We start from the raw sequence: 24,065 nt of genomic DNA, 5'->3' as shown, positions 1-24,065 counted from the left end.
GTCTTAGGGTAAATCACTTGATCATCACTTTGTAAGGGAAGCTGGTGATACAGACGGGCTCTCAGAGCATCTATCTAATTTAGACAGTTACATAATTAGTTTAAGGAGGGAATATGACACTTGGAAGCTGCATTTACTCACTTTTGAACCATTACGGAGCAATTTAGCACATCTAGAACATTAATTTGTGAAATGGAACACAATGAAAGAGTTAATGTAGCCTTGCAATTATTGATACGTTCCAAGGACACAGCTGATATATGGAGAAAATGGGCTTATCTGTTCTTTTTTTTCTGGGACTTTTCAAGTAATCTGAATGATATACAATTTCCTCACTTCCCTTTCTCCTTAGAAACCTGGACAGAACTTACTATTTTAAAAAATTACAATGCAAAAGCGACTTGGAATAAATCAATACTAATAAAAGTATGGTGTTAATAGTATTCAGGTTAATGTGTGAAACGTATGGCAGTTAGTTTATTTGATTGCCTGAACATTTTTCACTGATGTCTCTGGGAATAAACATTCTGGTCAAAAATTTAAAGCAAAATTATTAAACAATTAAGCAAAAGAGCAAAAATTAGAAATCAACCTTAGAATTTCCCCAGGATTTCATGTGATCTGCTATAAAAATCTCTTACGGATCATTCCTAATTTCCTAAATGTTTTCTTTTATGAAGAAAGAAAAAGGAGGAGGAAAATAAAGGGGGTGACTGAGTGCTATTTTAAGTTACAATTGGGGGCTTAGTTTTTAATGCAGTTTTTTGGCAGAAGGAACAATGACTCATGGTTTCAATGTTTGAGTTTTTAGGGTTGGATGTCAGGTGCTTTTCAGAGGAGAGGTTATGGTCTCAGGTTTGCCCTGTGGAAGCTCCCTGCATAGCTCTTCTAACATCAGAAGCTCCATATGGAAGGAAAACACAGCATGGCAGAGGTGTCAGGCTATTCAAGCATGATTCAGTGTCAACAAGAATGGACACATCTCTTCTAATTTGGAATAATGTCTAGTGAGTTTTCCTACCTTACTTGTGTTTTCTGTACACTGTTTTGAATGTGAAAGTGTCCTAGGGGTAGGGTAGCACAGCTACTATTTACTCTGTCTCTCTTTCTTCCTCTGAGGTCCTTTTCCCACCTCCCAGGGTATCAGAATGGATGCTGGTGGGAGTCACGGGTTTGCCATGGGCACAGAGTTAAGTTCATTATAAAGAAATGGTTCAGAAGCTCATTCTGAAATTGCAAAGCTTGAACGAGGGACAATAAAGCACCCAAATGAGAAGCTAGAGACCCATATATACCTACATAAATGGGTAAAAACTGAAACTCATTTATTTGCTCTGTGAATCTGAATATAGCTCACAAAAGATCACAGAGTCAGCTCCACAATACTGAGCTCCAAATATTCAAAATCCCAAGACAGAAAAATTGCCACTAACCTGCTGGTGTGCCTGTACATATCAGCCAGAATTCATAGCTTTTTTTCTCATGTTGTCGTCTTTAACCAGACAGAAGAGCCTCCAGATATGCCCAAACAGTTTGTATTTTATGTGAGTAAGCAAGCTGAGTACTGTGAAATGCCATTTACTGATAAATAATTTATTCTATTGCCCAATTCAATACACTGGATTTGCTTTTGTGTGCATTCAAGTGTAAGAACTGTGGTTTCATTTTGGGTATGAACTTTTTAAATAATAAATTTGTAGCAGGTGAGACCTTTTTGGTTTCTCTGGAATTACTTTAGTGAAGGAATCATAATGTGTGGCAATTGGTTTTAAGTAGGATGAAGAGCAGCACTGAGCGGAGTCCAATATTAACACCCTGAACTAGGCTTATCACAGTGTTACCACACAAAGGGACCGCCTCAGCTAGTTGGACCTCCTTTCTACTGTCCAGCAAGTCAATGGAAGAGGAGGTCAGAGCCAATCAGTAATAAAGAACTTTTCAGATCATGAGATGTATCAGTCTCAGTGATTTCAGAATAGAGTCACAAATCATCCGACACCTACTGTATTCTTCCTCTTATTCCATGTCTAAAAATGTCAGTCATTTCTCTAAGGAGTAATGATAGGACATAATAATTCTATGTAACATTGAAAGAAATTGTTGCCAAATCTAGTTTTCAAAATGATTTTTCTCCTGCTTGAGAAGTCATCTATGAAGACTGAAGAGTCACCTGCCTATTTTATTGGTGATTGAGAAGAGCCTCATGTTGGGAATCAGGTTTTGTTTTTCCAGGTACAACAATAAATTACTTTAGCTGAATTTGCATGGGAAATGTTTTCTCTTTCACTACTTAAGACCAATATTTTTGAATAATGTGCCATCAGGATAAAGTATTTTCTGGGGGCAGGGTTAAGTATTTGAATAACAAGATCAACTGAGAAAGTTCTTATTTTATAAAGAAAAAGAAGGTGACCAACATGTAATATTGGGTAAGTATATTAAAAGATCAACCATGAAAATAGGAAGTGTTAATATTTTTGGCATTAACTATTAGTGTAGAGGTCTGAACTATCTCAGAGAGCAAGAGAACATTTATATAGTATTCAGTGGTATCTTGGCAAAAGCTGAAGCTCTATCAGATACTTCTGTGCAAATAAATATTCACCTATCTATTTATTTGGTTTCTTCCTCCAAATTTTCATTAAAAAAATGGCTATTGGGAGAGTCCCATGTGCACTGTAACATTTCAGGAGTTGTGGGAGCCACAAAGATAATGGAATGGTTTACATTTTGTAAAATACTTTCCATTTCTTTTTGTACTCACTCCAGTAGTACAGCATGTGAATGGTACTACAAATAATAATAATAATAATAATAAAAATAAAATGGAAACATGTAAAGTAAATAGTTTGAGCTATTCTCTTTTAAAACTTCTTTGGCAGGAATTATGGCAACTCTATTTTTATCAGCAAATTCTTTAATTCTAGGCCTTCTTCCATCTGTTTCTATTCTTTAAAAGCTTTAATCTCAAAGCTTTTTAGGTACTAGGCTAGCTAGAAAGCTTACACACATGTGAGAATTTGGATGGAAAAGTTTAATTTCTCTGTGCAAGGTATTTATGCAGAAAGATGATTATAGAGCACATATCAGCTCAAGGGGCTGGTATAGGGACAGTCATAGAAAACAGGTGTTTTTTGATTGGGAACCATGATTTTTTTTATTTTTTCACAATCTCCTCTTATCCAATGTTTGCTCACTTTCTTTTTCTTTATAAAATGAAAACTTCCTCAGTTTATTGTTATTCAAGTAATTACCCCTCCCCCCACAAGAAAACACTTCATATTGATGGTACTTTATTCAGAAATATTGGCTTCTAGGAGTAAAACAGAAAACACTTCCCAAGCAAATACAGCTAAAGTATTTTATTTTTGTACCTGGGGGAAAGAAAACCTGATTCTCAAATTGAAGTTCTTATCAGTCTCCAATAAAACAACTGCCATAATTCCTACCAAAGATACTTTAAAAGAGAATGAGCTCAAACTCCTTGTGGTTTTGGTAAAACTCTAGCCATCGTCAAACCTCTCAAATACTTTATGAACTTACTAAGTGCCCATAAAAGTATAAATTGGATACACCATACCACAAATATGAAGGGAAACATTACAGAGACATGCTAATAGTCTGGGAGTCTACCAGCCCACCAGTAACTACAACAACAAAGCAAGTCTGACAGGGATTCAGAGGTCCTGCTGCCTTTATCAGGATGTTCACATCAGCCACCTGTCCAAGTCAGGATATAGTAAGCGGAAACTCTGTGGTCAAGAATTTGATGAGGAGAAGCAGGTTGAGTTTGCCCACCTACAACCTCAAGTGTACACAGACAAATTGTGCTGCTCTTCGAGAACAGAGTAGGCCTCTGAAGGTCCTGCTCACAAGGACACCCCGTTTTCTTTTGTGCGCTTACCTTTGTGTGTGTTTTAATGTTTCTGACCCTTAGAAGAAGTGGGCCCTTGGTCTTTCATGGAACAAGCATTGTAAAAATGCATGAAATGAAAAAAAAAAAAAATAAAAAAGACCATTTGTCATTCTGACATGATGATTCTGAATTCCTTAGGTTGAGGGTTGAGCGCTGTAGTTTCAAGGACTTTTATAAAAGGAATATATATTTCTTAGAAATCATTAAATTATATCTTTATAATTATTTTTCCTGTAATTTATCTAGCTATCCCATTTAATAGATGCACTTGAAGTATGATGTGTAATGAGTTTGTGAAAACATGATTAGGAGGCATTTTGATTAATTAAAAACTTCAATCTTTGAAACAATGCTTTCTCATTTTATTCACAAGATTGGCTTGCCAACCCAACCCCTCCTTTAAACCATCTACTAATTCCTGACTATGCCTGAAATTCTCAGAAGTTTATTTTGTTTTTGAAATAGAGAAATACAACTTCTTTGTGAACTATCACGTGAAAAACAGTAAAAATCCAAATTTGCTTAAACTTTCCCAGGTCAACTCCACCAATGGAGTGTATACCTTTCTCTAACCTTCCTAGCTTGATTAAATTTGTAGGTCCGAAGACCATACCATCTGTTGCAAGAAGTTCACGTGTCAGCAGCAATACATATGATGAACTTCTGTGCAGTATCGATTCCCAGAACAAATAAGGACACATTCAAAAATGGCCCACAGAGCTGGGACTGAGTCCTAGACTGTACTAAAAACTTACACATCTCTATTTTTCCTCCCTGCTTTCAACTAAAGTGAAACCCTACGCCTGCCACCATCATTTCCTGAGGATCTTATAATCAGAGCAGCTCTCCTGGCCAGTCTCATGTGATGGTAGCACTTTTTCTATGCTCATTTTCGCCTCTTTGGCAACATAGCCTGCTATCACTTTGAAAGCGGTGCAAAGAAAGTGCTTTCCATTAACTTCCAATTTATTCCTTTCCTATTGCGATCCTAAAATGAGCAAAAGGAATGTTAAGAACAGAATTTTAATGTAATTCAATTGAAAAGGTTTGTTCCTCTGACAAAATCATGCTGCTGGGTAACATTCATTTTATTAAAAGGGAATCTGTCAAAAAAGAAAAGCAATTCGAGCTACAGAACTGAGCTTTACGTATAAGAACCATTCCAGAGAAGTTGTACAGAAAATATTTGTATATTGAATCACCTTTCCTACTGACTTTTATTATAATCTTGGAGGTGTGCTCTTAGAGAAAGTATTTTTCCTTTAGCATATCATTGCAAAAATTCCACTAAGGAACTCAATATTCATTCCAAAGATTATTTGCATTTGTCAATATGCCATCTCTATACATTTAATTTCCCCTCATGGCTTGTGCAATGTTAACCAAGTGAATAAGCAATCGAAAATTATTTTACACACCACTCACTGCAACGTACACATACCATAAAATACACAACAACTAATTTTCAGTCTTATTGACCTCAAAATGTGACTATTTGGATGACATATTGCCTAGGCCACTGTTCTACATCTTTAGTAGAATCTCCTGGCTGAATAGGCCTCAAACCCTTTCCTATGCTTTCAGATGGCAATCAGCATTCATGATTTGAATTTAGTTGTAAGGCTCTTTTAAGTTACGTTTAGTTTCTGCAGTAATTGATTATGAAAAGTTAGGCCCTTCCTTTTGGTAAGAATAACATTTGCGGTACTGATATAATCAGTGAAGTTCATTTCAAATGTTTTTAAAGTTTTTCTTCAACAAAAGCTCCCAAAGCAGTTAGCTTTATCAAGTGGGCAGATCCAAACCCAAAGGATTTATGCCTAAAACCAAAGCTATGGTTTGTTTCTGAAAGGTTTGCTGCTAATATACTGAATCTGTCTGAAGCAAACTGTTAATCCCTAAGGGGAGGTAACTTTACCATCGAGCTAAATGAAACTTGATCTTCAGGGCTTCTCACTTACATGGGTCCCTTTTAAGGCCCTGCATCTAATTTTGTATCTCACAATTTTGTCATCTTTTTCTGAAAGAGGAATCCAATAATTAAAGAAGCTCAAAGCCCTAACATTATATTATTATTATTATTATGGATTACATCATCATATCACAGTATTTTATTATCAGAATGGAATTTTCAATACTTACTCAAAAAATGTTGTCCATCCAGTTTCATCACTTTTCGTAGCTAGAAGTCCACTATTGCCATGGTAAGTAAACAAAACCAACTCTAATCCTTGCGCAGTCATGCTCTTCAAGCATCCATTTGTTCCTATTGTCAGCCATATCACTTGGTTATCTGGAGACACCACCCGAACAGGCATCCGATTTGGATCCCGTCTAATTCTGAGGGTATTGCCATTGCTATCCGTCACAGCGGTAATGTCATTATCATTGCTGTAGCTGAAGTTGTACAGGTAATCACCAGTGACTAAACTTACAGTATACTGGTGAGTACCATTGATGTCAAAGATGTAGAGTTCTTGATCCGTTGGAGAGGCAACTTCATAAAAGTTCATAGAGTTGAGTAAAGGCTTGTTCTTTGACACAGCCCGGATCCGAATATTTCCCAGGTCTGCGATATACAGTGTACCATCTGGAGAAGCAGCTAGGGAGGATGGAGCGTTAAGTTTGGCATCTTTGGCATAGCCATCTCCACTTTGGTAACAGTCACAATTGGCATCATTTTTGCAGTCACACTCTGAAGGTATTCCAGCCACTAAGGAGATTTCCCCATCTGTTGTGACCTGCCTTATCCGGTTAATTTTCTTTTCATCAGTTTCGGTAATGTACAGGACCCCACTGTAGGACACAGCAATGGCAGTGGCTGATTCCAGGGTTGTCTGAACTGCGTGCTTTCCCACAGGATACTCTACTCCAGGAACCTGACAGTGCATGGGTCGTCCAGCAGCAATGCGGACTTGACGATTTTCAGTGATCTGTAGAACTACATTATTATCCAGGACATAAATGGAGTTATCCATGGGGTTAATGGCGAGGTCAGTGGGCCATTCCAGACGAACCTTAATAAAGAAAGAAATGATCTGGTTAGTCAGTTACTGCACCACAGTTAATTTGCCAAAGAGTAAATTAGACCATTCAGGGAAATTAACCTTAATTTGATAAACTGTTGTAAAATTGTTTTTTCAATAGCCACAGTAAAATAAACCTAAAATTTTTGAGTAGATTCAAATGAAGGAAATAACATTTTATTTAAAAATGCAACACACTGAAAGATTTGTTAGTTGGAGCCAAATGGCAAATAAACTTCTGTGTAGTGAGTCAATAGATGTTGCTGAGATATGAACACATATGTTCCTTATAGCAGTAATAACTACCAAATGTCAGGGCTTTCTAGGTTATGAATACATTAGTATTCTATTGTGTTTTCAATCAGGCCAAGAGAGAAGTTCCTAAGTCTAAATATAAGTCCCTTGAGACTAATCATAATGGGTTTTCTCTACTACTCAAGAAGCCCATGCAATCAAAAGATTAGAGATTTAAGCTGTTTTGTTCTTTTTGGAATATCTGCATGCTGCTACTTTACTGGTATTTTATTACACATGCTTAGCATTTCTTGGTGATAATTGTTCTATATTTCACTGAATTCATCAAATGAAGAATTATAGAAAAAATAACTTTTTATTAGCTCCTGAGATACATTTAAATGGAACAGCTTTATCATAACCATTGCCACACATGATATATGCAGTTTAATTTGGTGTCATCACAGCCTACTGACATAGCAAATCAAGTCACACAGAAGAAAACAAACAATTCAGCTTAATATTTTAGCTACCTGGCTGATGTGCATGCTAGTGTCACAAGTTAAAGGTCTGGCTGAGGTCAGATCGTTAGAGCCCAGGAGAGTTGATATGATTCCATTTTGATCAACTTTTCTAATCATGGTTCCATCAACAAAGTAGATTAGTCCATTCTTATCAACTGCCATTCCTTTACATAAGAGAAGTAAGTGTTACTCATTTTTGAAAAAGAATTATTTTGATTAAACTCTTAGGCCCATCACTAAATTCAATATTTAATTCCAGTGATAATAAGGGTGATAGATAGCAAGTAAGACTGTCAATTGCTAAAGCATTAAAAAAAAAAAAAATATATATATATATATATAGACACATAAAGGTGAAATTCATTATGGTATATTCATACATGTACATAGACTAGTTTGGTAATTATAAAAATATCCATAAATAAAGGAAGATCAGTAGACTAAAGGAAATAAAACAGGGAGAGGGAGGAGGAAAGGGAAAAGAAACACACTGGGAAATGAATTGAAGCAAATTATGTTTCATGCTTGTAAAATTATGTCAAAATGAACCCAAATATTATGTATAAGTATAATGCATGCACTAATAAACATACACACAGAGACACATGAATAAATAAAAGGGCAGGGAATGGAGCTCAGTGGTAGAGTGCTTGTCTAGCATGAGTAAGGCCATGGGTTCAATTCCCACTAAAACAAACAAACAAACAAACAAAAACAAAAACAACCAACAAAACAAGAACAACAAAACATGACAATACACACACACACACAAATCCAACATAGGCATTTACAATAGAAATAAATTTAAAATGCAATAAAGAAAAGTCCAAATTTGTAAGAATCTCCAGTGAGTACATGAATCATACGTGTAGTAGCTGTATGTATCAAATATAAAATTATGATGTTTATAATAACATCGTAGGCTGTAAGATATAGAAACAGGTTCAAATTCTGTGATAGTCAACTTATAGTAATGATATTCTTTTAACAAAAGTAGATCTAAGCCAAGGTTAGTGTTTTCATGACCTTGTTACAAAGAAATTTGCTATTATGAATAATTCAGTACAAGAATACTTTTTTCCAGTCTGTGTTCACATAATAGTCACTAGCTATCATGAAAAAAATATTAGGCCCCCAAACCAAAAAAACATTGTAATGAATGGCATAATACAAGGAGGCAATCCTAACTGGCTCAAAAGCCTTCATCACACAGAATTTTAGCCTCTGTTACCTCCAAAAATTCCTCAGGGCAAGCGTTTTTTCCCATGGCATAGAAACAAAAGTTTAACAGCTCCGAAGTGGGCGAGAGTTAACAGGGTTGCTTAGTGATGGTTTTAAAGGAGCCTGGGACTCATTCAAGACAAAGAAATTCCAGGGCAGTGAAAGAATTTGGACACTCCCTTGAAGTCTAAAAGGATGTGACCTGAATAATATAGAATAGTTGCTCTGTTCTTTGAAAAGTGAAAAAATGGTCTGATGATTAAAAAGAAAATGCCAAGAACCTAATATTTACTGTAAAATCAACTTAGGACTCTAGCAGTTTCACGCTAAATGGCTTTTAAAAACACTAGATGTGAAACAGCTTTCTAGAACACAGTGAAAGGTAAAATGTTAGACTCAGCATTAAACACAATCAGGCACTAACTGGATTTTCCACTTTTTTCTTAATAAAAAGAAATCCTTAAATTGATAACTGCCAGTACCTTTGGGACTCATGAGTGTTGCTTCTATAGCCTTCCCTCCATCCCCACACCTCGCTTCATCGAATGGAAGGCACTGCTCCCCTGTTCCTGCAACCACTTCAGCATTTTTAGTCAAGTCTTTTGCTCCTGTAAGTGACTTCGGGCGATAAATTCTGCGGGTGTTAGTGTCAGAAACGTACAAATCTCCTGTGACCGGATCAGTTGCCAGGTAGTATCTATGAGCTGGGTTGCTGCTGTAAAAAGGATCATACATAAACATCACAAGAGAGTTACTCTTAAAACACAGGTGGGAATTAAAAGCACAATAAAATAGATCATGAGAAGCTGATTATAAACTGGAATGTATTATAAAGACTAGAAAATAAACAGTATTTTTAACAATGATTTGAGTCAATGTGATCCCAGGTAGCAATTCTCTGACATTACTGTCTTCTTTCCTGGCCTGATGCTAAGGATTCAGTTTATTAACATTCATTCTTAAAAATAATTTCCAATAGCAGTAATGTGCTTCTGGTCCAAAACTAAGAATTAAGTTCTCTACATCTTTTTTGGCTCAATGCAAGGCCATTACTAAGTTGTCCTTGCGTGACAGACATGAAGTTTATTCTGGGGGAAGGGTATCTCTAACATATTCTCCAGTGAAGTATAACATACTACCAATTTCACTCATATCTCATCATTGGTCATTATCCTTTTTCTTTTTGCTACAAAACCAAATCAAACTGAATACATCCCCTGAGAAAGACAGCATTATGCCCATCTTGGTTGCTCCATCATAATGCAGAGAGAGAAGTAATCCAATGTAGTGATGCCTGTCCAAAGCTAGGAGGTTACATACTAACATGAGAAATGTAGAAGGCAGTTTCAGAATGCTGCATCCATCAGTTTCATTTCTAAAGTTTGGAAGCTGCAACCTGTCTATGAATTTGGTAAGGTACAGATATTTGTTCACAAAATGTTCTGCCTCAAATTTATATATAAAGCAATATAAATGCAAAACATTTTGTCTCATTACCTGTAAAAATTATAAGACCAAAATAATCAAGGAATGTACAAATTATAACACACAGCTGGAATTTAATAGTTATCCCTTACAAACATTCAACATCAGAATCTTAAGAATTAATATGCTGGGTACAGTGGCACATGTCTGTAATGCCAGAGACTCAGGTGCCTGAGGCAGGGAGATAGTAAGTTTCAGGCCAGCCTCAGCAACTTAGCAAGACCCTGTTACAAAATAAAAAATAGAAAAAGGACCTGGGATATAGCTCAGAGGTAGAGTATCCCTGGATTTAATCCCCAGTACTCCCAACAGACAAATAAACAAATAAATAAAAATAAATAATGGAATTTTGTACCATGTACAAATATTGACCTCTAAAAAAAAAAACCCAGTAAAAACAGTTTAAATGATTTGGTGGATAATAAAGACATCAACTGATAGGAATCTACTAGATCCCATATATCTTTTGTTGACAAGCTTGGTTTTACTAATTCACTCTTATCCATCTTTTTCTCTTTCTCTCCCTCTTTACACAGTCAGAGATATCTACATACAAAGTGATATGCCTGTTTTAATTTATATGTGACCATCTAAAATATGTATAAACATAACTCTACATGAGCATTTTAATTTTAACAGTGGTGCAGCAGTTTTATCATTACTAATGGGGTTATGTTCTAATGAAATAATTCTCACTACTTAATGCTCTTCCTATTAAGCACTGAACATATATCCTTTATTGTTCTTATAAGAGATTCTATTCTTAAAATAACAGGTTATACTTTCCACTGTTTTTTCTCCAAGTGGTAGAGGAGGGCAGCAGATGACATAGTCTGTAAAGTCCTTTTGGAGCTCTACCATGCCCTATGGCTATGATGATGGTGTACACAGTCATACACGGGTCGGAACACTTTCAAGTTTTTGGTCCCCTTTACAGACTTTAATATCTTTTAGCAACAAGAAACAGATTACTGCAAGAAGTCTTGAGTGTGTAAATATGTGTAAAAGGGCAAAAAGTGATTTGAAGGACTCAAAAAGATGCAAGTCGTTATGGAATGAAAGTATTTCAGAACTACTGGGTGACATCAAGTGATCAACTTGACACACTGTCCTTGCATCATTTTCCTAAGTTGAATGCCTAAAAACTGAAATGCAGCAATAAATATATGGTGGTTTATTATTTTGTAATGAAGCAATGAGTTCATATCAATATATCATTCAGAGCAAAGTTATAGAGCTGTTTGTGAGTGTGTGTGTGTATTTCTATCAACAGTCTGATATTGACAGGCTGGATATTCAGGTAAACATACTTTATGGTAACAAAGTTCAAAGCTCACTCAAGTTGGGTTTATTTTGAAAGACATGCCATAGGAGAGACTTTGCTGGTCTTTCTTATCTCCTTGAGTTTATAAGTTAGAATACTTGCACAGTTGGTTATGAGTTTTTTCTCCCTTATCAGTGGTATATCTGTGGGCATGAGCTCTGGACCAGATCATCTGGGTTTGAATCCCAGGTGTACCATTTACTAAATGTGTGATCCTGGGAAAGCTACCCAAATTACTTGAGCTTTAGATTCCTTATCTATAATGGTGATGGTAAGAATAGGTATTTCATAGGATGCTGGGAGGATCACAAGAAATACACGTAAAATCCTTAAAAGAGGGGCTGGGGAGACAGCTCAGTTGGTAGAGTGCTTGCCTTGCAAGCACAAGGCCCAGAGTTCGATCCCCAGTACCGCAAAAAGAAAAAAAAAAAAATCCTTAAAAGAGAGTCTAGCTCATCATACATACTCAGTAAGAATTAGTTATTCTTAATATTTTTGTCCTGTCTTCTTATATGAGTTATGAGTCTATTGCCTTATAACTATAAACTATGTGAATGCAATTATTATTTTTAACTAAAGGATGGCTTTCTTTATGAAAAAAATTTTAAAAAGATAAAAAATAAAAAGGGTTGGGGGTACTGCTCAGTGATGAGACACCTGCCTGGCATGTGCAAGGTCCTGGGTTTAATCCCCAACAACACACACATACACACACGAATCTACCTTAAGTTATTTCAAGAGTAATAATGATAAAGGTAAATAAATCATAGCACTTTTTCCATGATACCCTTCATTTTTTTAAAAAAATATTTTTTAGATGTCAATAGACCTTTATTTTATTCATTTATTTATATGTGGTGCTGAGACTCGAAACCAGTGCCTCACACGTGCCAGGTGAGCACTCTACCACTGAGCCACAACCCCAGCCCGATACCCTTCATTTTGAGAACAAACAAACCAGATTTTTGAGGTGGTTGGTTGGGTGACAGTGACATACTCTTTAGCCAGGGAACAGGGGATTTCTGGTGCAAAATCACTGGACATTCAATTATAAGCTGTCTTCTTGGTACTGGTTTTATTGTAGGGGGTCATGATAAGAGAACATCCAGAACATCCAGGAAACATCTGCTTATTTCCTGTCCTGACACGTTCATTTCCATAAAGACACAGTTCTAAATCAAGCAACATATATCCATGGTTTTAAAAATGTCTGCCAAATGAAAACTCTAATTTTATGCACAACTTTGTTGTCCAGAAGAACAAATGTGGAGAAGCATATGGCCCCAAAGACGAGAATTAGCCTCTGAAATGTTCTCCACAGAATGGTAGGAAATGAGGACTGGATAAGTCCCCCTGCAGTGCAGCCTAGCATGGCAACTTAGAGCTGGTTTTTAGATCCTGGCCTCCCCTAAGTGAGAAGAAATTACAAGAAAAAAGAAATGCCTTTGCAAATTGGTGGCAGAAGATCTCTGAATCATATATGCAATAGGACTGGGATTCAAGGTCATCTGATTTTGAGCATAGTGAGTTTCCTGACAGGGTGAGCTGGTACTTGCTTTCCAATGTCCTGAAGAGCACTAAAGAGACTGGTGTGTTGGTACAAATGAGTGGTGAGTTTTTCGAGGAGTAATGCATCTAGTATGAGGATGCAAAGTTACAATGACTGAGGACAGCAGTGCAGCTGGCAGCAGGAGTGCGGGGATTTACAAAACGCATGGTTTTGGGAAATCTTTTTTCAGCCGTAGAAGCACAGAACATTCTAGTGTGATTGATAGAGATTTTGCCGCTTCCGAAGGATTTAAAATAACATTACAATTTTAACTAATAGCAGCAAAACCAAAGAAACTGAGATCAAGTTAAGAAGCTTTCCTATATATATGCACCTTGATTCTTAACTCACCCTGAATTGCCTCGACCACCACAATTATCAAGCCATCTTCTCTGCAGTCTTATTCAATTAGACACAGATCCAGTGGCAAGTGCAGGCTGGATATGCTCATTTATTTTGTCATAATTCAGCTGACTTAGACTTGAAAAATATTCGCAAAGAACAAGCCATAGAATAGACATTATTAGCACTTTTATCTTTTCAGCTGGAAATTGTGCCATAGCCCTTAGCACATAAAGCATTTGAAGATGCATAACAAATTATATTTATGTATAAAAGTAAAACTGCCTATTTATGGTAACCAAAGACTGTTTAGCTTATTGCAAACAGGGATTTGGGATATGGAATTTCTGTGGTTGCTTGATTTTTAAGTAGTGTTAATAAGGAATTCTGAATCAAGTTTTTACAATATTGTATCTAAACTTTAATTGATTCAAATTCACAGGCTTTTGATTGATACTTTCTTTGATCCTTTAATTGGTAATATAAAATTCACAAAGTTGATTTTTAGTCCTTCAAGTTTAAATGCCCCTTGGCTGGTATTAGTTAATTAATATAAGGTTTTTATTTTGGAACATTAAGGAATTGGTATAAGCAATGAGATAAAATTTAGGGGTTTGTCAGCACACTAATACTGTAAACATAAGAGGGGGGAATGTTTATAATAACAAAGAGAAACACTTCTTTTCTGTATTTGCTACTAGGGATTGAACCCAGGGGTGTTCTACCTCTTTATTTTTTTTATTTTGGGACAGGGTCTGGCTAATTTGCCCAGGCTGATCTTGAACTTGTGATTCTCTTGCATAGACTTCCAAGTATCTGGAATTGCAGGTGTGTACCATGGAACCCAGCAAAGGAACACATTTTTAAAGCATTCTAAAGGATTTCATTTAGAAGAAAAATTTAATGTGACTGAGTAGTACTTTTGTCTATTCATTAAAGTGTAGCTAAGGACTTTTATTTTATATAATATCCTGGCAGTACTTATTCATTTGGTATAACAGCATACTCTGAATTATTAAAATAATAAGATTATATGTCTTCATTTTTATTCAATATTTTAATTATTTCTCTCAGTCAAATTAATGACACTGTTTATAGCATGCATGTAAGAAGCATGCATTCTTCTACTTCATTTAATCACTAACAACTGACAACACCTTTCATTTTTATAGAGTTAGATATGTTTTCAATTTTTTTTTCTTCCTATCACTTGTTCGTAATCTTCTCATGGCTATTATGCTACCCAGGGGAAGTGAGGATATAAAGCAAGACAGGCAGGATCTTACAAACCAGTTAAAAACAGATGATTATAGGCAGGCAAATAGGAAAAAGTAGTTGAAAGTAATTTCAAATTTTTAAACTACATGAAGCTAAATGAAGAAGCTTCAATGAGCTGAAATATGTTGATTTTGTTACATCAATTTAGATTAATTAGGCAAATTGAATATTTTTTTTACCAATGACATCATCATCCGTTTGATTATTTGGGCTAAAAAACCTTGCATTTTCTTCATCTTCCACTTTCTAATCATCCATCTAATATAGTCTCTCCATTCTCTGCCGTGATTTATTTTACTGAATGATTTCCTTCATTGCTGGTTTTCTATCTTAGGTACCTAGAATCTCATGGTTTAGTGCATCAGGTTTCTAATTGATCTTCATGTCATCCTGAATACTGATACTAGATTCATCTTCCTAAAGTGCCATGTGATCAAGACCCCAAAATGGTTCTCCCCAGTCTGTTATCCAGTAGCATAGGAGAGCAATTCCTTAGAGATACAAAGCCCTGAACAATCTGAACCAAACCTGCCTTTCTACCTGTATCTCTCATCATTGCCAACATGATCTGATGGATCTGATTACTCTCAGAATGTCCTGCTGATCTTGTCCTAGAACCAGTAACTTTATTTGCTCTATCCCCCCAAACTCATGAGTGTCCTTCCTTCTCGCTGTTCTGTTTAACCAGACTTCATTTTTAGATCTGGCTCAAGTACCAACCTTTCCAGGAACCTTCCTTACCATACTCTCATCTGTTAGTCATCTCTTCCTCCCTCACGGTAAAAGCCAATTTTATGATTATCAAATAATAATACTTATAATATTATTTAGTCTGTCATATAAATACCCTCTTTCCCCTATTAGACTGTGTGCTTCTGAGAACTCTGTATTATATTGCTATTTGTCAAAGTGCCTGGCACATGCAGTGATTAGTTAACACTGATTGGTTTAATACAGATGGATATCAATATAAAACTCAGTGTACTTTTCAGGCATGGCATATAAAGAAAATGCAGATGCCCAAATTTATTTAGGATGATATACAGAGGAGAAAAATGATGGATCATGAGAGGGATTACAATGAGTATCACTACTGAACACCATGAATTAGTACATAGTAAGTTATATCATAAAGTGTAATGAGTAATAATGCTGTGCTAGCCTGAGAGATTTTTTTTCCAGAGAAAGAGATTATAGCGCTAAGTAACTTGTAAATGATTGTGAAATAAGTCTATCTTTCACATCCCCAGGAAATCACCTCATAGAAATCCAGCCATTGGGACACGTAATCACAAGGAGGTATGGTGAAGTGGAGAGAACATAATTTTCAGAGTGATTAAAATCCTTGCTCCCCATTTCTTAGTTACACATCCTGGGGAAGATACCTAGTGTGCTGGAGACTCCACCACCTCATCTGTAACCCTGAAGGATTGTTGTGGGATCTGCAACAACATATATAAAACACCTGGCATGGTGCCTGGCCTGCAATAGGCCAGCTTGTTAAAAGGTAGCTCCTTTGATATTTTTTTCTGTATTGCCTGCAGCATTTTCACACTGAGTTGGTGTGCATACCTGTCTGTCTTTCCTCTTTTCTCTACAGCTACCAAGGATGCAAGGCCAGAAAAATTTTGATATTCTACTGTGGTTTCTAACAGCAGAGCTTTGCATGCTCAGTATTCTGGGGAGATTTAGAGTTAATCTTAGCATGTGACGAAGCCATTAACTGAAAGTACAAGATCAATAGGGGATTTTGGGTAAAGGTCACGGGACCATGCCTGGTCACACTGCAATGCAAAGGCTATACATCTTTCAGTGGGAGTTTGGTTTTTATTTGTTAACTGTCAATCTCTATACAATAGTTAAATGGGATTATGCTGATTTATTCATCTAAAGTATCTAAAACAAAATATCAATAATTTTAAATCTGATTATCATAGCATTAGATATTATAATGGCCAACCTAGATCTAGCATGTCTGACTTGTCTTGCTTTTTGCCAGCTTTACATTAAAACATTGCTTTTTTCCCTTTCTTTCTTCCTTCTTCTTCTTTTTCTTGTTTGCTGGACTAAGTTTTTTTTTTTTTTTTTTTTTTTTTTTGTCATAAGTATCCAGAAAAGCCTTTAATGTACCTTCTCCAGCAGAGTATACAGAGAAAACAATATGAAAAACTTTTGAGGTGAGCTATCTGTTCAACTACATTCATCCTCATTTGAAAAAAAGCCTTTTTCCTCATAATAATGGTAACAAAAACCCCACTTCTTAAATCTAGTAACTCTTCCAATTAGGAGAATAGAAACTACACAGATAAATCTGCGGAAAGCAGTTAAATCTTATTTAGCTTCAGGACCCAAATGCACTGGCATGGATCCCTTCTAAGTTCATTGAGGGGTCCTGGCAATATAGTCACATGATGACATGCTTTTTAAAAATATGCCAAAGTTTAATATTTCTAGATTACCTTTCTTAGAGTCTCCCACATTGGATAAGATTTGGGCCCAATAAAACATCATCTGCTCTGGATTTTGGTCAAACTACACAGGCCTCTTTATACTTTCCTACTGTGCCTCAAATTTTGTTCAATATGCCTTAGATTACATAAGTCAGTAACTGAAACTTATTGTTGTTATGCAGAGAATATTCATCATAGCATTTTTGGTAACAAAATTTATTTTATGAACCAACCTGAAAATATTTCTTGAATTATGATACATGACATATTTGTAATATGAATAATAGTTCAGCTAAGCGGTTTTAATTCCTTAGATGTTCTGTGATACTGTTCCTCTCTCATGATGATATGTTATTAGAAGATGATTTCAGAGAGTCACATTGAAATATAAAATGGACATTCAAAAATATGCAACAACCTTTAAGATGCTTACCTATGTCTAAAATCTTTATTTCTTGGTGGAAGCAGATAAAAAAGGTAAGAAAAAAAAGCATAGTTAGAAAAGTCTTCTAAAATATAATGAGATAAATATTGAGATTTTTTTATTCGTTGCATGAAAATTGTCAATTTAAGCAGAAATAACACTGGAAATGACTTTCACAGGTTGAGCCTTATGGAATAACTGACAGAATGGGTTGATTCTGATAATCAAACAAGCAAGACAACAACATGCTATTTGCATTACTAGCGTTGTGGCTCATGAATTGACCCATCCTGAAGATCCAATAACTTAGTAAAAAGCTGATGGCCTAGGTCACTTTCTATTCTGTCCTGATACCATATGAAAATATTTTATGCCTTAATTTCAATAATTTTATTGTAAAGTAAAAGAGGAATACCACAGGCCTATTCTAAAGAAAACTAAAGAGATTTAAAAATCATAGTTCTACCCTTTTACTGTACAGAAAATTCACTGAAATAGTGAGTATTTTATCTATTAGGTGACTCTATATTCTCTTGTACATTTACAGTCTAATACATATGTACTGTCCTTCTAACTTCAACCAAGAATGATTTCTTTGTATGAGAGTTTTAAACAGTGGGAAGGTATGTTTAAACAAATAAATTAGTATATCACATTCATGCTGTTTGAATTTAATTAATATCCCAAATTAAGGAAAGACATACCTTAGTTCTAAAACGCTCGTTACATTTCCAGAAGGGAATATTCGCCGAACATAGTTGAAATCACCTACATATAGACTGCCATCAATCCCACAGGCTAGTGCCACTGGAGCCAATAGTTTATTGCCATCAGCTTGACCATTACAACTTGGGCACGAGATGCTGCGCCTCCGACCATTGCCCATGATGCTGCTGACGACCGGAGGCTGCTGGGAGATAAACTGATTTTCCCCATTTCCCTTGTACAATATACCTGGAAGAAAGAAAATGCATTTTTTTCATGATAAAAACAATAAAGATGAAAAGCAAACATGTTTGTTATAGATCTTACTATAATTCATTGCCTTTTAGATTTAGACTGGGAACTTCTATTTAAAGTTCTATTGGAAAGAACACCAATTACCTAGAGAAAAATATTACACAATAAAGGATATATTTAGGATATATTTTTAAAAGTGCTGTCCATTATGAATTTAAAGAATGACTGGTAAAAGGAACAAAGGATTAAAATAAAAAAATTAAAAACTCAAATTCTTAGCATCACTAATTCTCAATCTTGGCTACACACTGGAACTGCCTGGGGAACTGTAAAAAATACTGATGCCTGGTTTTCACCCCAGGAGATTCTGATTTAATTGGTCTGGTGCAGCCTCAGCATTGAAATTTTAAAAATCTCTCCAGGTGATCTTAATGTGCAACCAAGTTTGAGAACCGTGCTCTACATAATATTCTTTAGGGAATAACAAGTTTGCCTAATTGTTAATCAATGTTAAAAATATTACATATCAACCTGATTAATAAAAATGTGTCTCAGGAATATAAATGCCTTTCTTATGAATTTATTATTAGTTTTATGAAAAAGTTAAAATATTTTATGGAAACAAAGTTAGAAAATATTTATCAAGCCCCCCCAATTGTTAATTATCACAGAGGCTTTTATTTTATTTATTTTTTTGGTACTGGGGTTTAAACCAGACCCTTGCATATACTAATCATGCACTCTACCACTGAGTTACATCCCCAGCCAAGAGGAGCCTATTATAATTCTACTGTACTGCCAAAGAATATTTTTACTTACACTCTTATCTGGCATAAGAATGTACACACATGAAATTTCAAATGTCAAACATAACAAAACTATTCCAGAAGTCCAATTTATTATCTAAGTTGAACTGTAGCTGGGTACAGAGGGGGACACCTGTAATCCCAGTTTCTCAGGAGGCTGAGGCAAGAGGATCTTAAAATTCCTGGGCAGCCTGGGTAATTTAGCAAGACCCTGTTCCAAAACAAAAATTTTAAAAAGGCTTGGGGATATAAGTCAGTGGTAAAGCGCTTGCCTAGCATATGTGAGGCCCTGGGTTAATCCCCCAGCACAGCAATAAATAAACAAATAAATAAATAAATAAAATGGTAAAGTGAATTCTGCTTCAAGGCATGAAAGTGCCAACAATTTTACAAAGGCAAAATGTCAGCCTGCTCCTGTGGTCTTCAATGAAAATCTGAGAAAAAATCCAAAGGAATATTAAATATTTTCATAGATAGGAACAAGATTTGAGTTGATATTCTAATTTTATTCAGTTTACCACTACTGTATAGATCAATGGTTCTGTTTTGGTCTGATACAGACTGGATGGTCAGCTGCTACTGTTCCATACATATTTTAAGACACTTAATGTGTTATTTCTGTATAAACAACTTGCTGCTTTGACTTTAGAGCTGTATATATTATGTTTATTGGATGTTCCATGTTTCAAAGCAGTTCTCAGAGCTAATGACTATACTTCTTAGCAGGTATACCGTTAAAAGAAGAATCCCGTTAAAGCACAAACAGAAAACTTGAGAAAGTGTTTTTACCTCCACTTTGGGATAATTTTAAAGTGAAGAAGTGATCAGAATAATTATGTTCCCTTTATAGCTCAGCACATTTTAGGTGTAGTCTATGATTACTTTTTTTAATGCTTTGCTATTTGGGTGATGTAATAATCATAGCAAATTTACATAAAGAAATCAGGAAAGATAAAACAGTTTATTCAGATTTAAGAAAAAATAATTTAAATAAGGCTGGATCATAACAAGAGATGAAATGCATTTTGCCTTGAATATTCAAAGAATATATTAATGATACCTAAGATTTTTCTTTCTGTGATTACGTTATTTGACAATTATGGAAGTATAATTTCCTATAAGAGCCAGTTCTGTAATTTTCATCAGAAGAATCCTACAAGTCAGCCTACTGCTCTATGCACCTGATTTATTCAGTCATTACTTTGAACGACTGGTCCTTCATGATTCTCCTCTATTAAGACAGAACAGAAAGATGAACATTAGAATTTTTATTTTCATGTTTCAGGGTGCCTGCACAAACACCTGTCACTGTCTACATTTTTACCTTCTCTTCTTCCACAATATATTTCTAGAGCTCATCTACCTTGTCATGATTACAAATCACTTTGCTCTATTAAATTAGACACATGTCACTATGGAAAGCCACTACTTGTCAAATTGTTCTTGGATAAAATTCGAAATTACAATCAGTTTATCCTGTGACTTGGGTTACCGAACTTTTAAAAATAACTTAATACTTTATAACAATTTTTCCAAGGATAGAATTTGGTGAAGTCCGGTTTGTACATCTGACCTGATATTTTAATAAAAGCTTACTAAATATTATTCTAGTTTAGGATGTGTGTCTAGATGTGTGTGTGTGTATATAGATTTATATTATACATGTACCTATAGAATATCTAGAAATCTCTGAATCCACCTGAATATGATACTGAGTGTCAAGTATCCTAACAGTAGCGAATTATAGAGGTCTGGACTTTTCTGGAGTTCTTGCTAATTGTCCCTCTTCTGGTTTATAATTTCATGAGTAAAATCCTGTTGTTATTTGGTTATGAATTTTGTCCTATATGCTCATCATAACTAACATGCATTAAGAGAGGTTCCCCCCCCCAGTTTTGTTTGTGACTTTTAAAAGAATATGGAAATAAGTACAACTGTGTGAAATATAATTTTAAATAATTTAATCAAAAGCAGCCACTAGCACAGTTGGCACATGGCCTTGCATTTTGAAAGACCATGATTAAGCCTTATGTTACTAACATAACAGATTGAAACTACCACTGCTTCAGAAAACACTGATAATTCAAGAGAAGCTCTGAGATAACCTAAGTGGGAGTCCCACTTTTCCAATGTGTGTGCTTCATGTTGCAGTAGTTACAGGCTCTGTTTCCAACCTTCTGGGGTGGGAACTGACAATATCCTGATGTTCAGGATAAAAGTGCAAAAGGAGTAGGGTTTCACACTGCTCTGAAACAGAGAAGGTATGGAGGGTATTTTGGTTTGTTTTTTTCTTGCTATTGGTTTGCTCAGTATTGCTGTCTCCTAGAGGTAAGACAGCAGCATTAGTATACCTGGGAAATTAAAATGCATCCTCTCTAATACAACATTTGTAAAAGGAATGAACATCCAAACAACAAAAATCTAATGACCATTTATTATAAACGTACTCGTATTATATATTCAACTCAATATTCTGAACCTTTCAAAACCCTCTGCAAAGTTAAAATGTAGACTACTTAGACAACACTGTGAAATTTCCTCCTCTGGCTATTTGTGAAAGGAGAGGAGAGAGTTACTAGCTGATACCATTTAGGATTGGAGATTAAAGCAGGTTACCTTAAGGTTTGATTTTCTAGCAAAGCACCTTTAAATTATCTGACATGCAGACAAATATGTGGAGAAAATGTCAGAAACACAGTAAAGCCAACAGAATCTGTTTAATATAAACAATATTTATCACGAGAGGAAGCTGGTCATATTTTGCAAGCAAAGTATCTCTTTTGGTCTGTGATGTTGGAGTCACATTTCATCAGAGCATATTTGCTTATCATATTATCAGTTCTGCTACAAGTGCTATTTTTGATCCTTGCTTTCTTCTCAGATTATTCATTTATATTTTCCCTAATAGTCACAAAGACAAGTAATAGTATATGTGACCCTATTTGAGGAGGATAATTCTTTTTTTAAAATACAGATTAAGCAGAGCTGGAAGAAAAATAAACAAACAAGGTACTCAGAGTAGATTAATTAACCAAGAATTAAAAATTTATCAGAAATATTCTGGTAAAATCATGAGGATTTTTATTTCATCTTTACTTTAAAAAAATTGTCCTGCCTCCATTTTCAGTAAATCTTTCTAAAGTACCGTGGCTGACACTCAATGACTCATGTGAATTAGGCACTACAGAAAAATTTGTGGTGAAGACTCCCACATAGTGACCTTTCATTACTGCACCAAAGTCAGTCATTTACATTCTAATGGGAAAATTACTGTGGCGATGAATACATAAACATTTTAAAGTTCAATAAAAGAATATTACCTAGTTTCTGCTTTAGGCTGTTCATCTTTAAAAAACATCTCTTTATTGTTAACAACCAGTGAGCATGATCTTACCATTCTGAATGTCCAGTACGTGATGCTTATCTAAGGTCCAGCCACCCATGTTGGAAGCATCTAATTCATAGCCTTGCAAAATGGCAGTCCTCTTTTCCCACAGAGTCAGGTCCAAACACGACTCATATTCATATCCAACTGACACTGGAATCAAAACAAATCACAGTTCATCTTCTCAACTGCAGGCGGAAATGTAATTTATTTTATGATTTTGGGAAAAATGCCCTTTTCACAATTGTGTTCTGAGACTGTATTTCCACTTATTTATGAGCAGTTTATTTTTTTATATAAGAAGATTTGACCATATGAAAGATTTAAAAAAAAATCTCCAAATGTTATTTTCTACTGATTTAATAGAAAATGAGTTTTCTCCCTCATACTACTCTCTCACATGGGGTTCATAGCACAAAATGAAGTCCAGATTAGGAAAGTGGTTAAGTAATTAGGTCAGATAAGTTAGTCCCAAATGTTGATTTGATAATAACAACTAAAAATAACATTTTCTATGTGAATAATTAGAGCTGTTTGGTTTCCAAGAACATTTAATTATGAAAACCACTTATGATAGTGAGGTTCAAAAGAAAGAACAGAAAAATATAGATGATATTATATTTACATATATCAGGAATAAACAATAAACCCAGCAGTGAATTAATATGAATAATTCACAAGGGAAAAACTTTTCAGAGTTCACGTAAAATATGGATGTTAAAATTTAGAAGAAAGTGCAGGGAGAAGTGACAACTCTCTGATTTGAACTAATTCAAATCCAAATTACACATTAATTTCAGAAGAGAATGTCTATTTTATTTTCAGATAAAAACTAACAGGAAAAAATGATGTTATCTTTTGGTTTTCACGTTCTGAGTTGAGCTTGAAACCATATCTCGACATGTCAAATTTTGATTGCACTGTTGAGTCATTCAGTGAAACAAGTGGCTGGATGTTTTAAGACTGTCCTTTCATAGAACTGACTGGTCCTTCTAGTCAACAGACTGAAATAATCTTAGACACTGATTTTGTTTGATATTCTATTAAATACCATTATGAACTGAAGCATAAAAAATGTTACTAACTGAAAACATTAAAAGGAGGGTGAAAGCTATGGAGTTAAAGTTATAAATAAAGGAAG

At 35.2% G+C, this 24,065-nt stretch overlaps 1 protein-coding gene across 13 annotated transcripts in view; it reads right to left on the bottom strand.

The window, feature by feature from the left end:
• TENM3 (teneurin transmembrane protein 3) overlaps positions 1–24,065 on the bottom strand; it is a 1,088,270-nt gene that overhangs the window by 35,955 nt on the left and 1,028,250 nt on the right. For 10 of the 13 annotated variants that reach the window (XM_079141831.1, XM_079141841.1, XM_079141832.1 and 7 more), the window contains 6 exons: positions 22,934–23,077; positions 18,478–18,727; positions 17,783–17,803; positions 9,404–9,636; positions 7,710–7,864; positions 6,059–6,933 (listed from right to left, as the gene is read on the bottom strand). In XM_079141831.1, coding sequence (XP_078997957.1) covers positions 6,059–6,933; positions 7,710–7,864; positions 9,404–9,636; positions 17,783–17,803; positions 18,478–18,727; positions 22,934–23,077 — 1,678 coding nt within the window. The remainder of the gene's footprint in view (positions 1–6,058; positions 6,934–7,709; positions 7,865–9,403; positions 9,637–17,782; positions 17,804–18,477; positions 18,728–22,933; positions 23,078–24,065) is intronic. The other 3 variants (XM_079141840.1, XM_079141843.1, XM_079141842.1) reach the window with 3 other exon arrangements.

The sequence above is a fragment of the Sciurus vulgaris genome (assembly GCF_902686455.1).
Source record: "Sciurus vulgaris genome assembly, chromosome: 5".
NCBI classification, from domain to species: domain Eukaryota; kingdom Metazoa; phylum Chordata; class Mammalia; order Rodentia; family Sciuridae; genus Sciurus; species Sciurus vulgaris.
The sequence above is the reverse complement of the archived record's forward strand: the minus strand, read 5'-3'. Positions and strand labels throughout refer to the sequence as shown.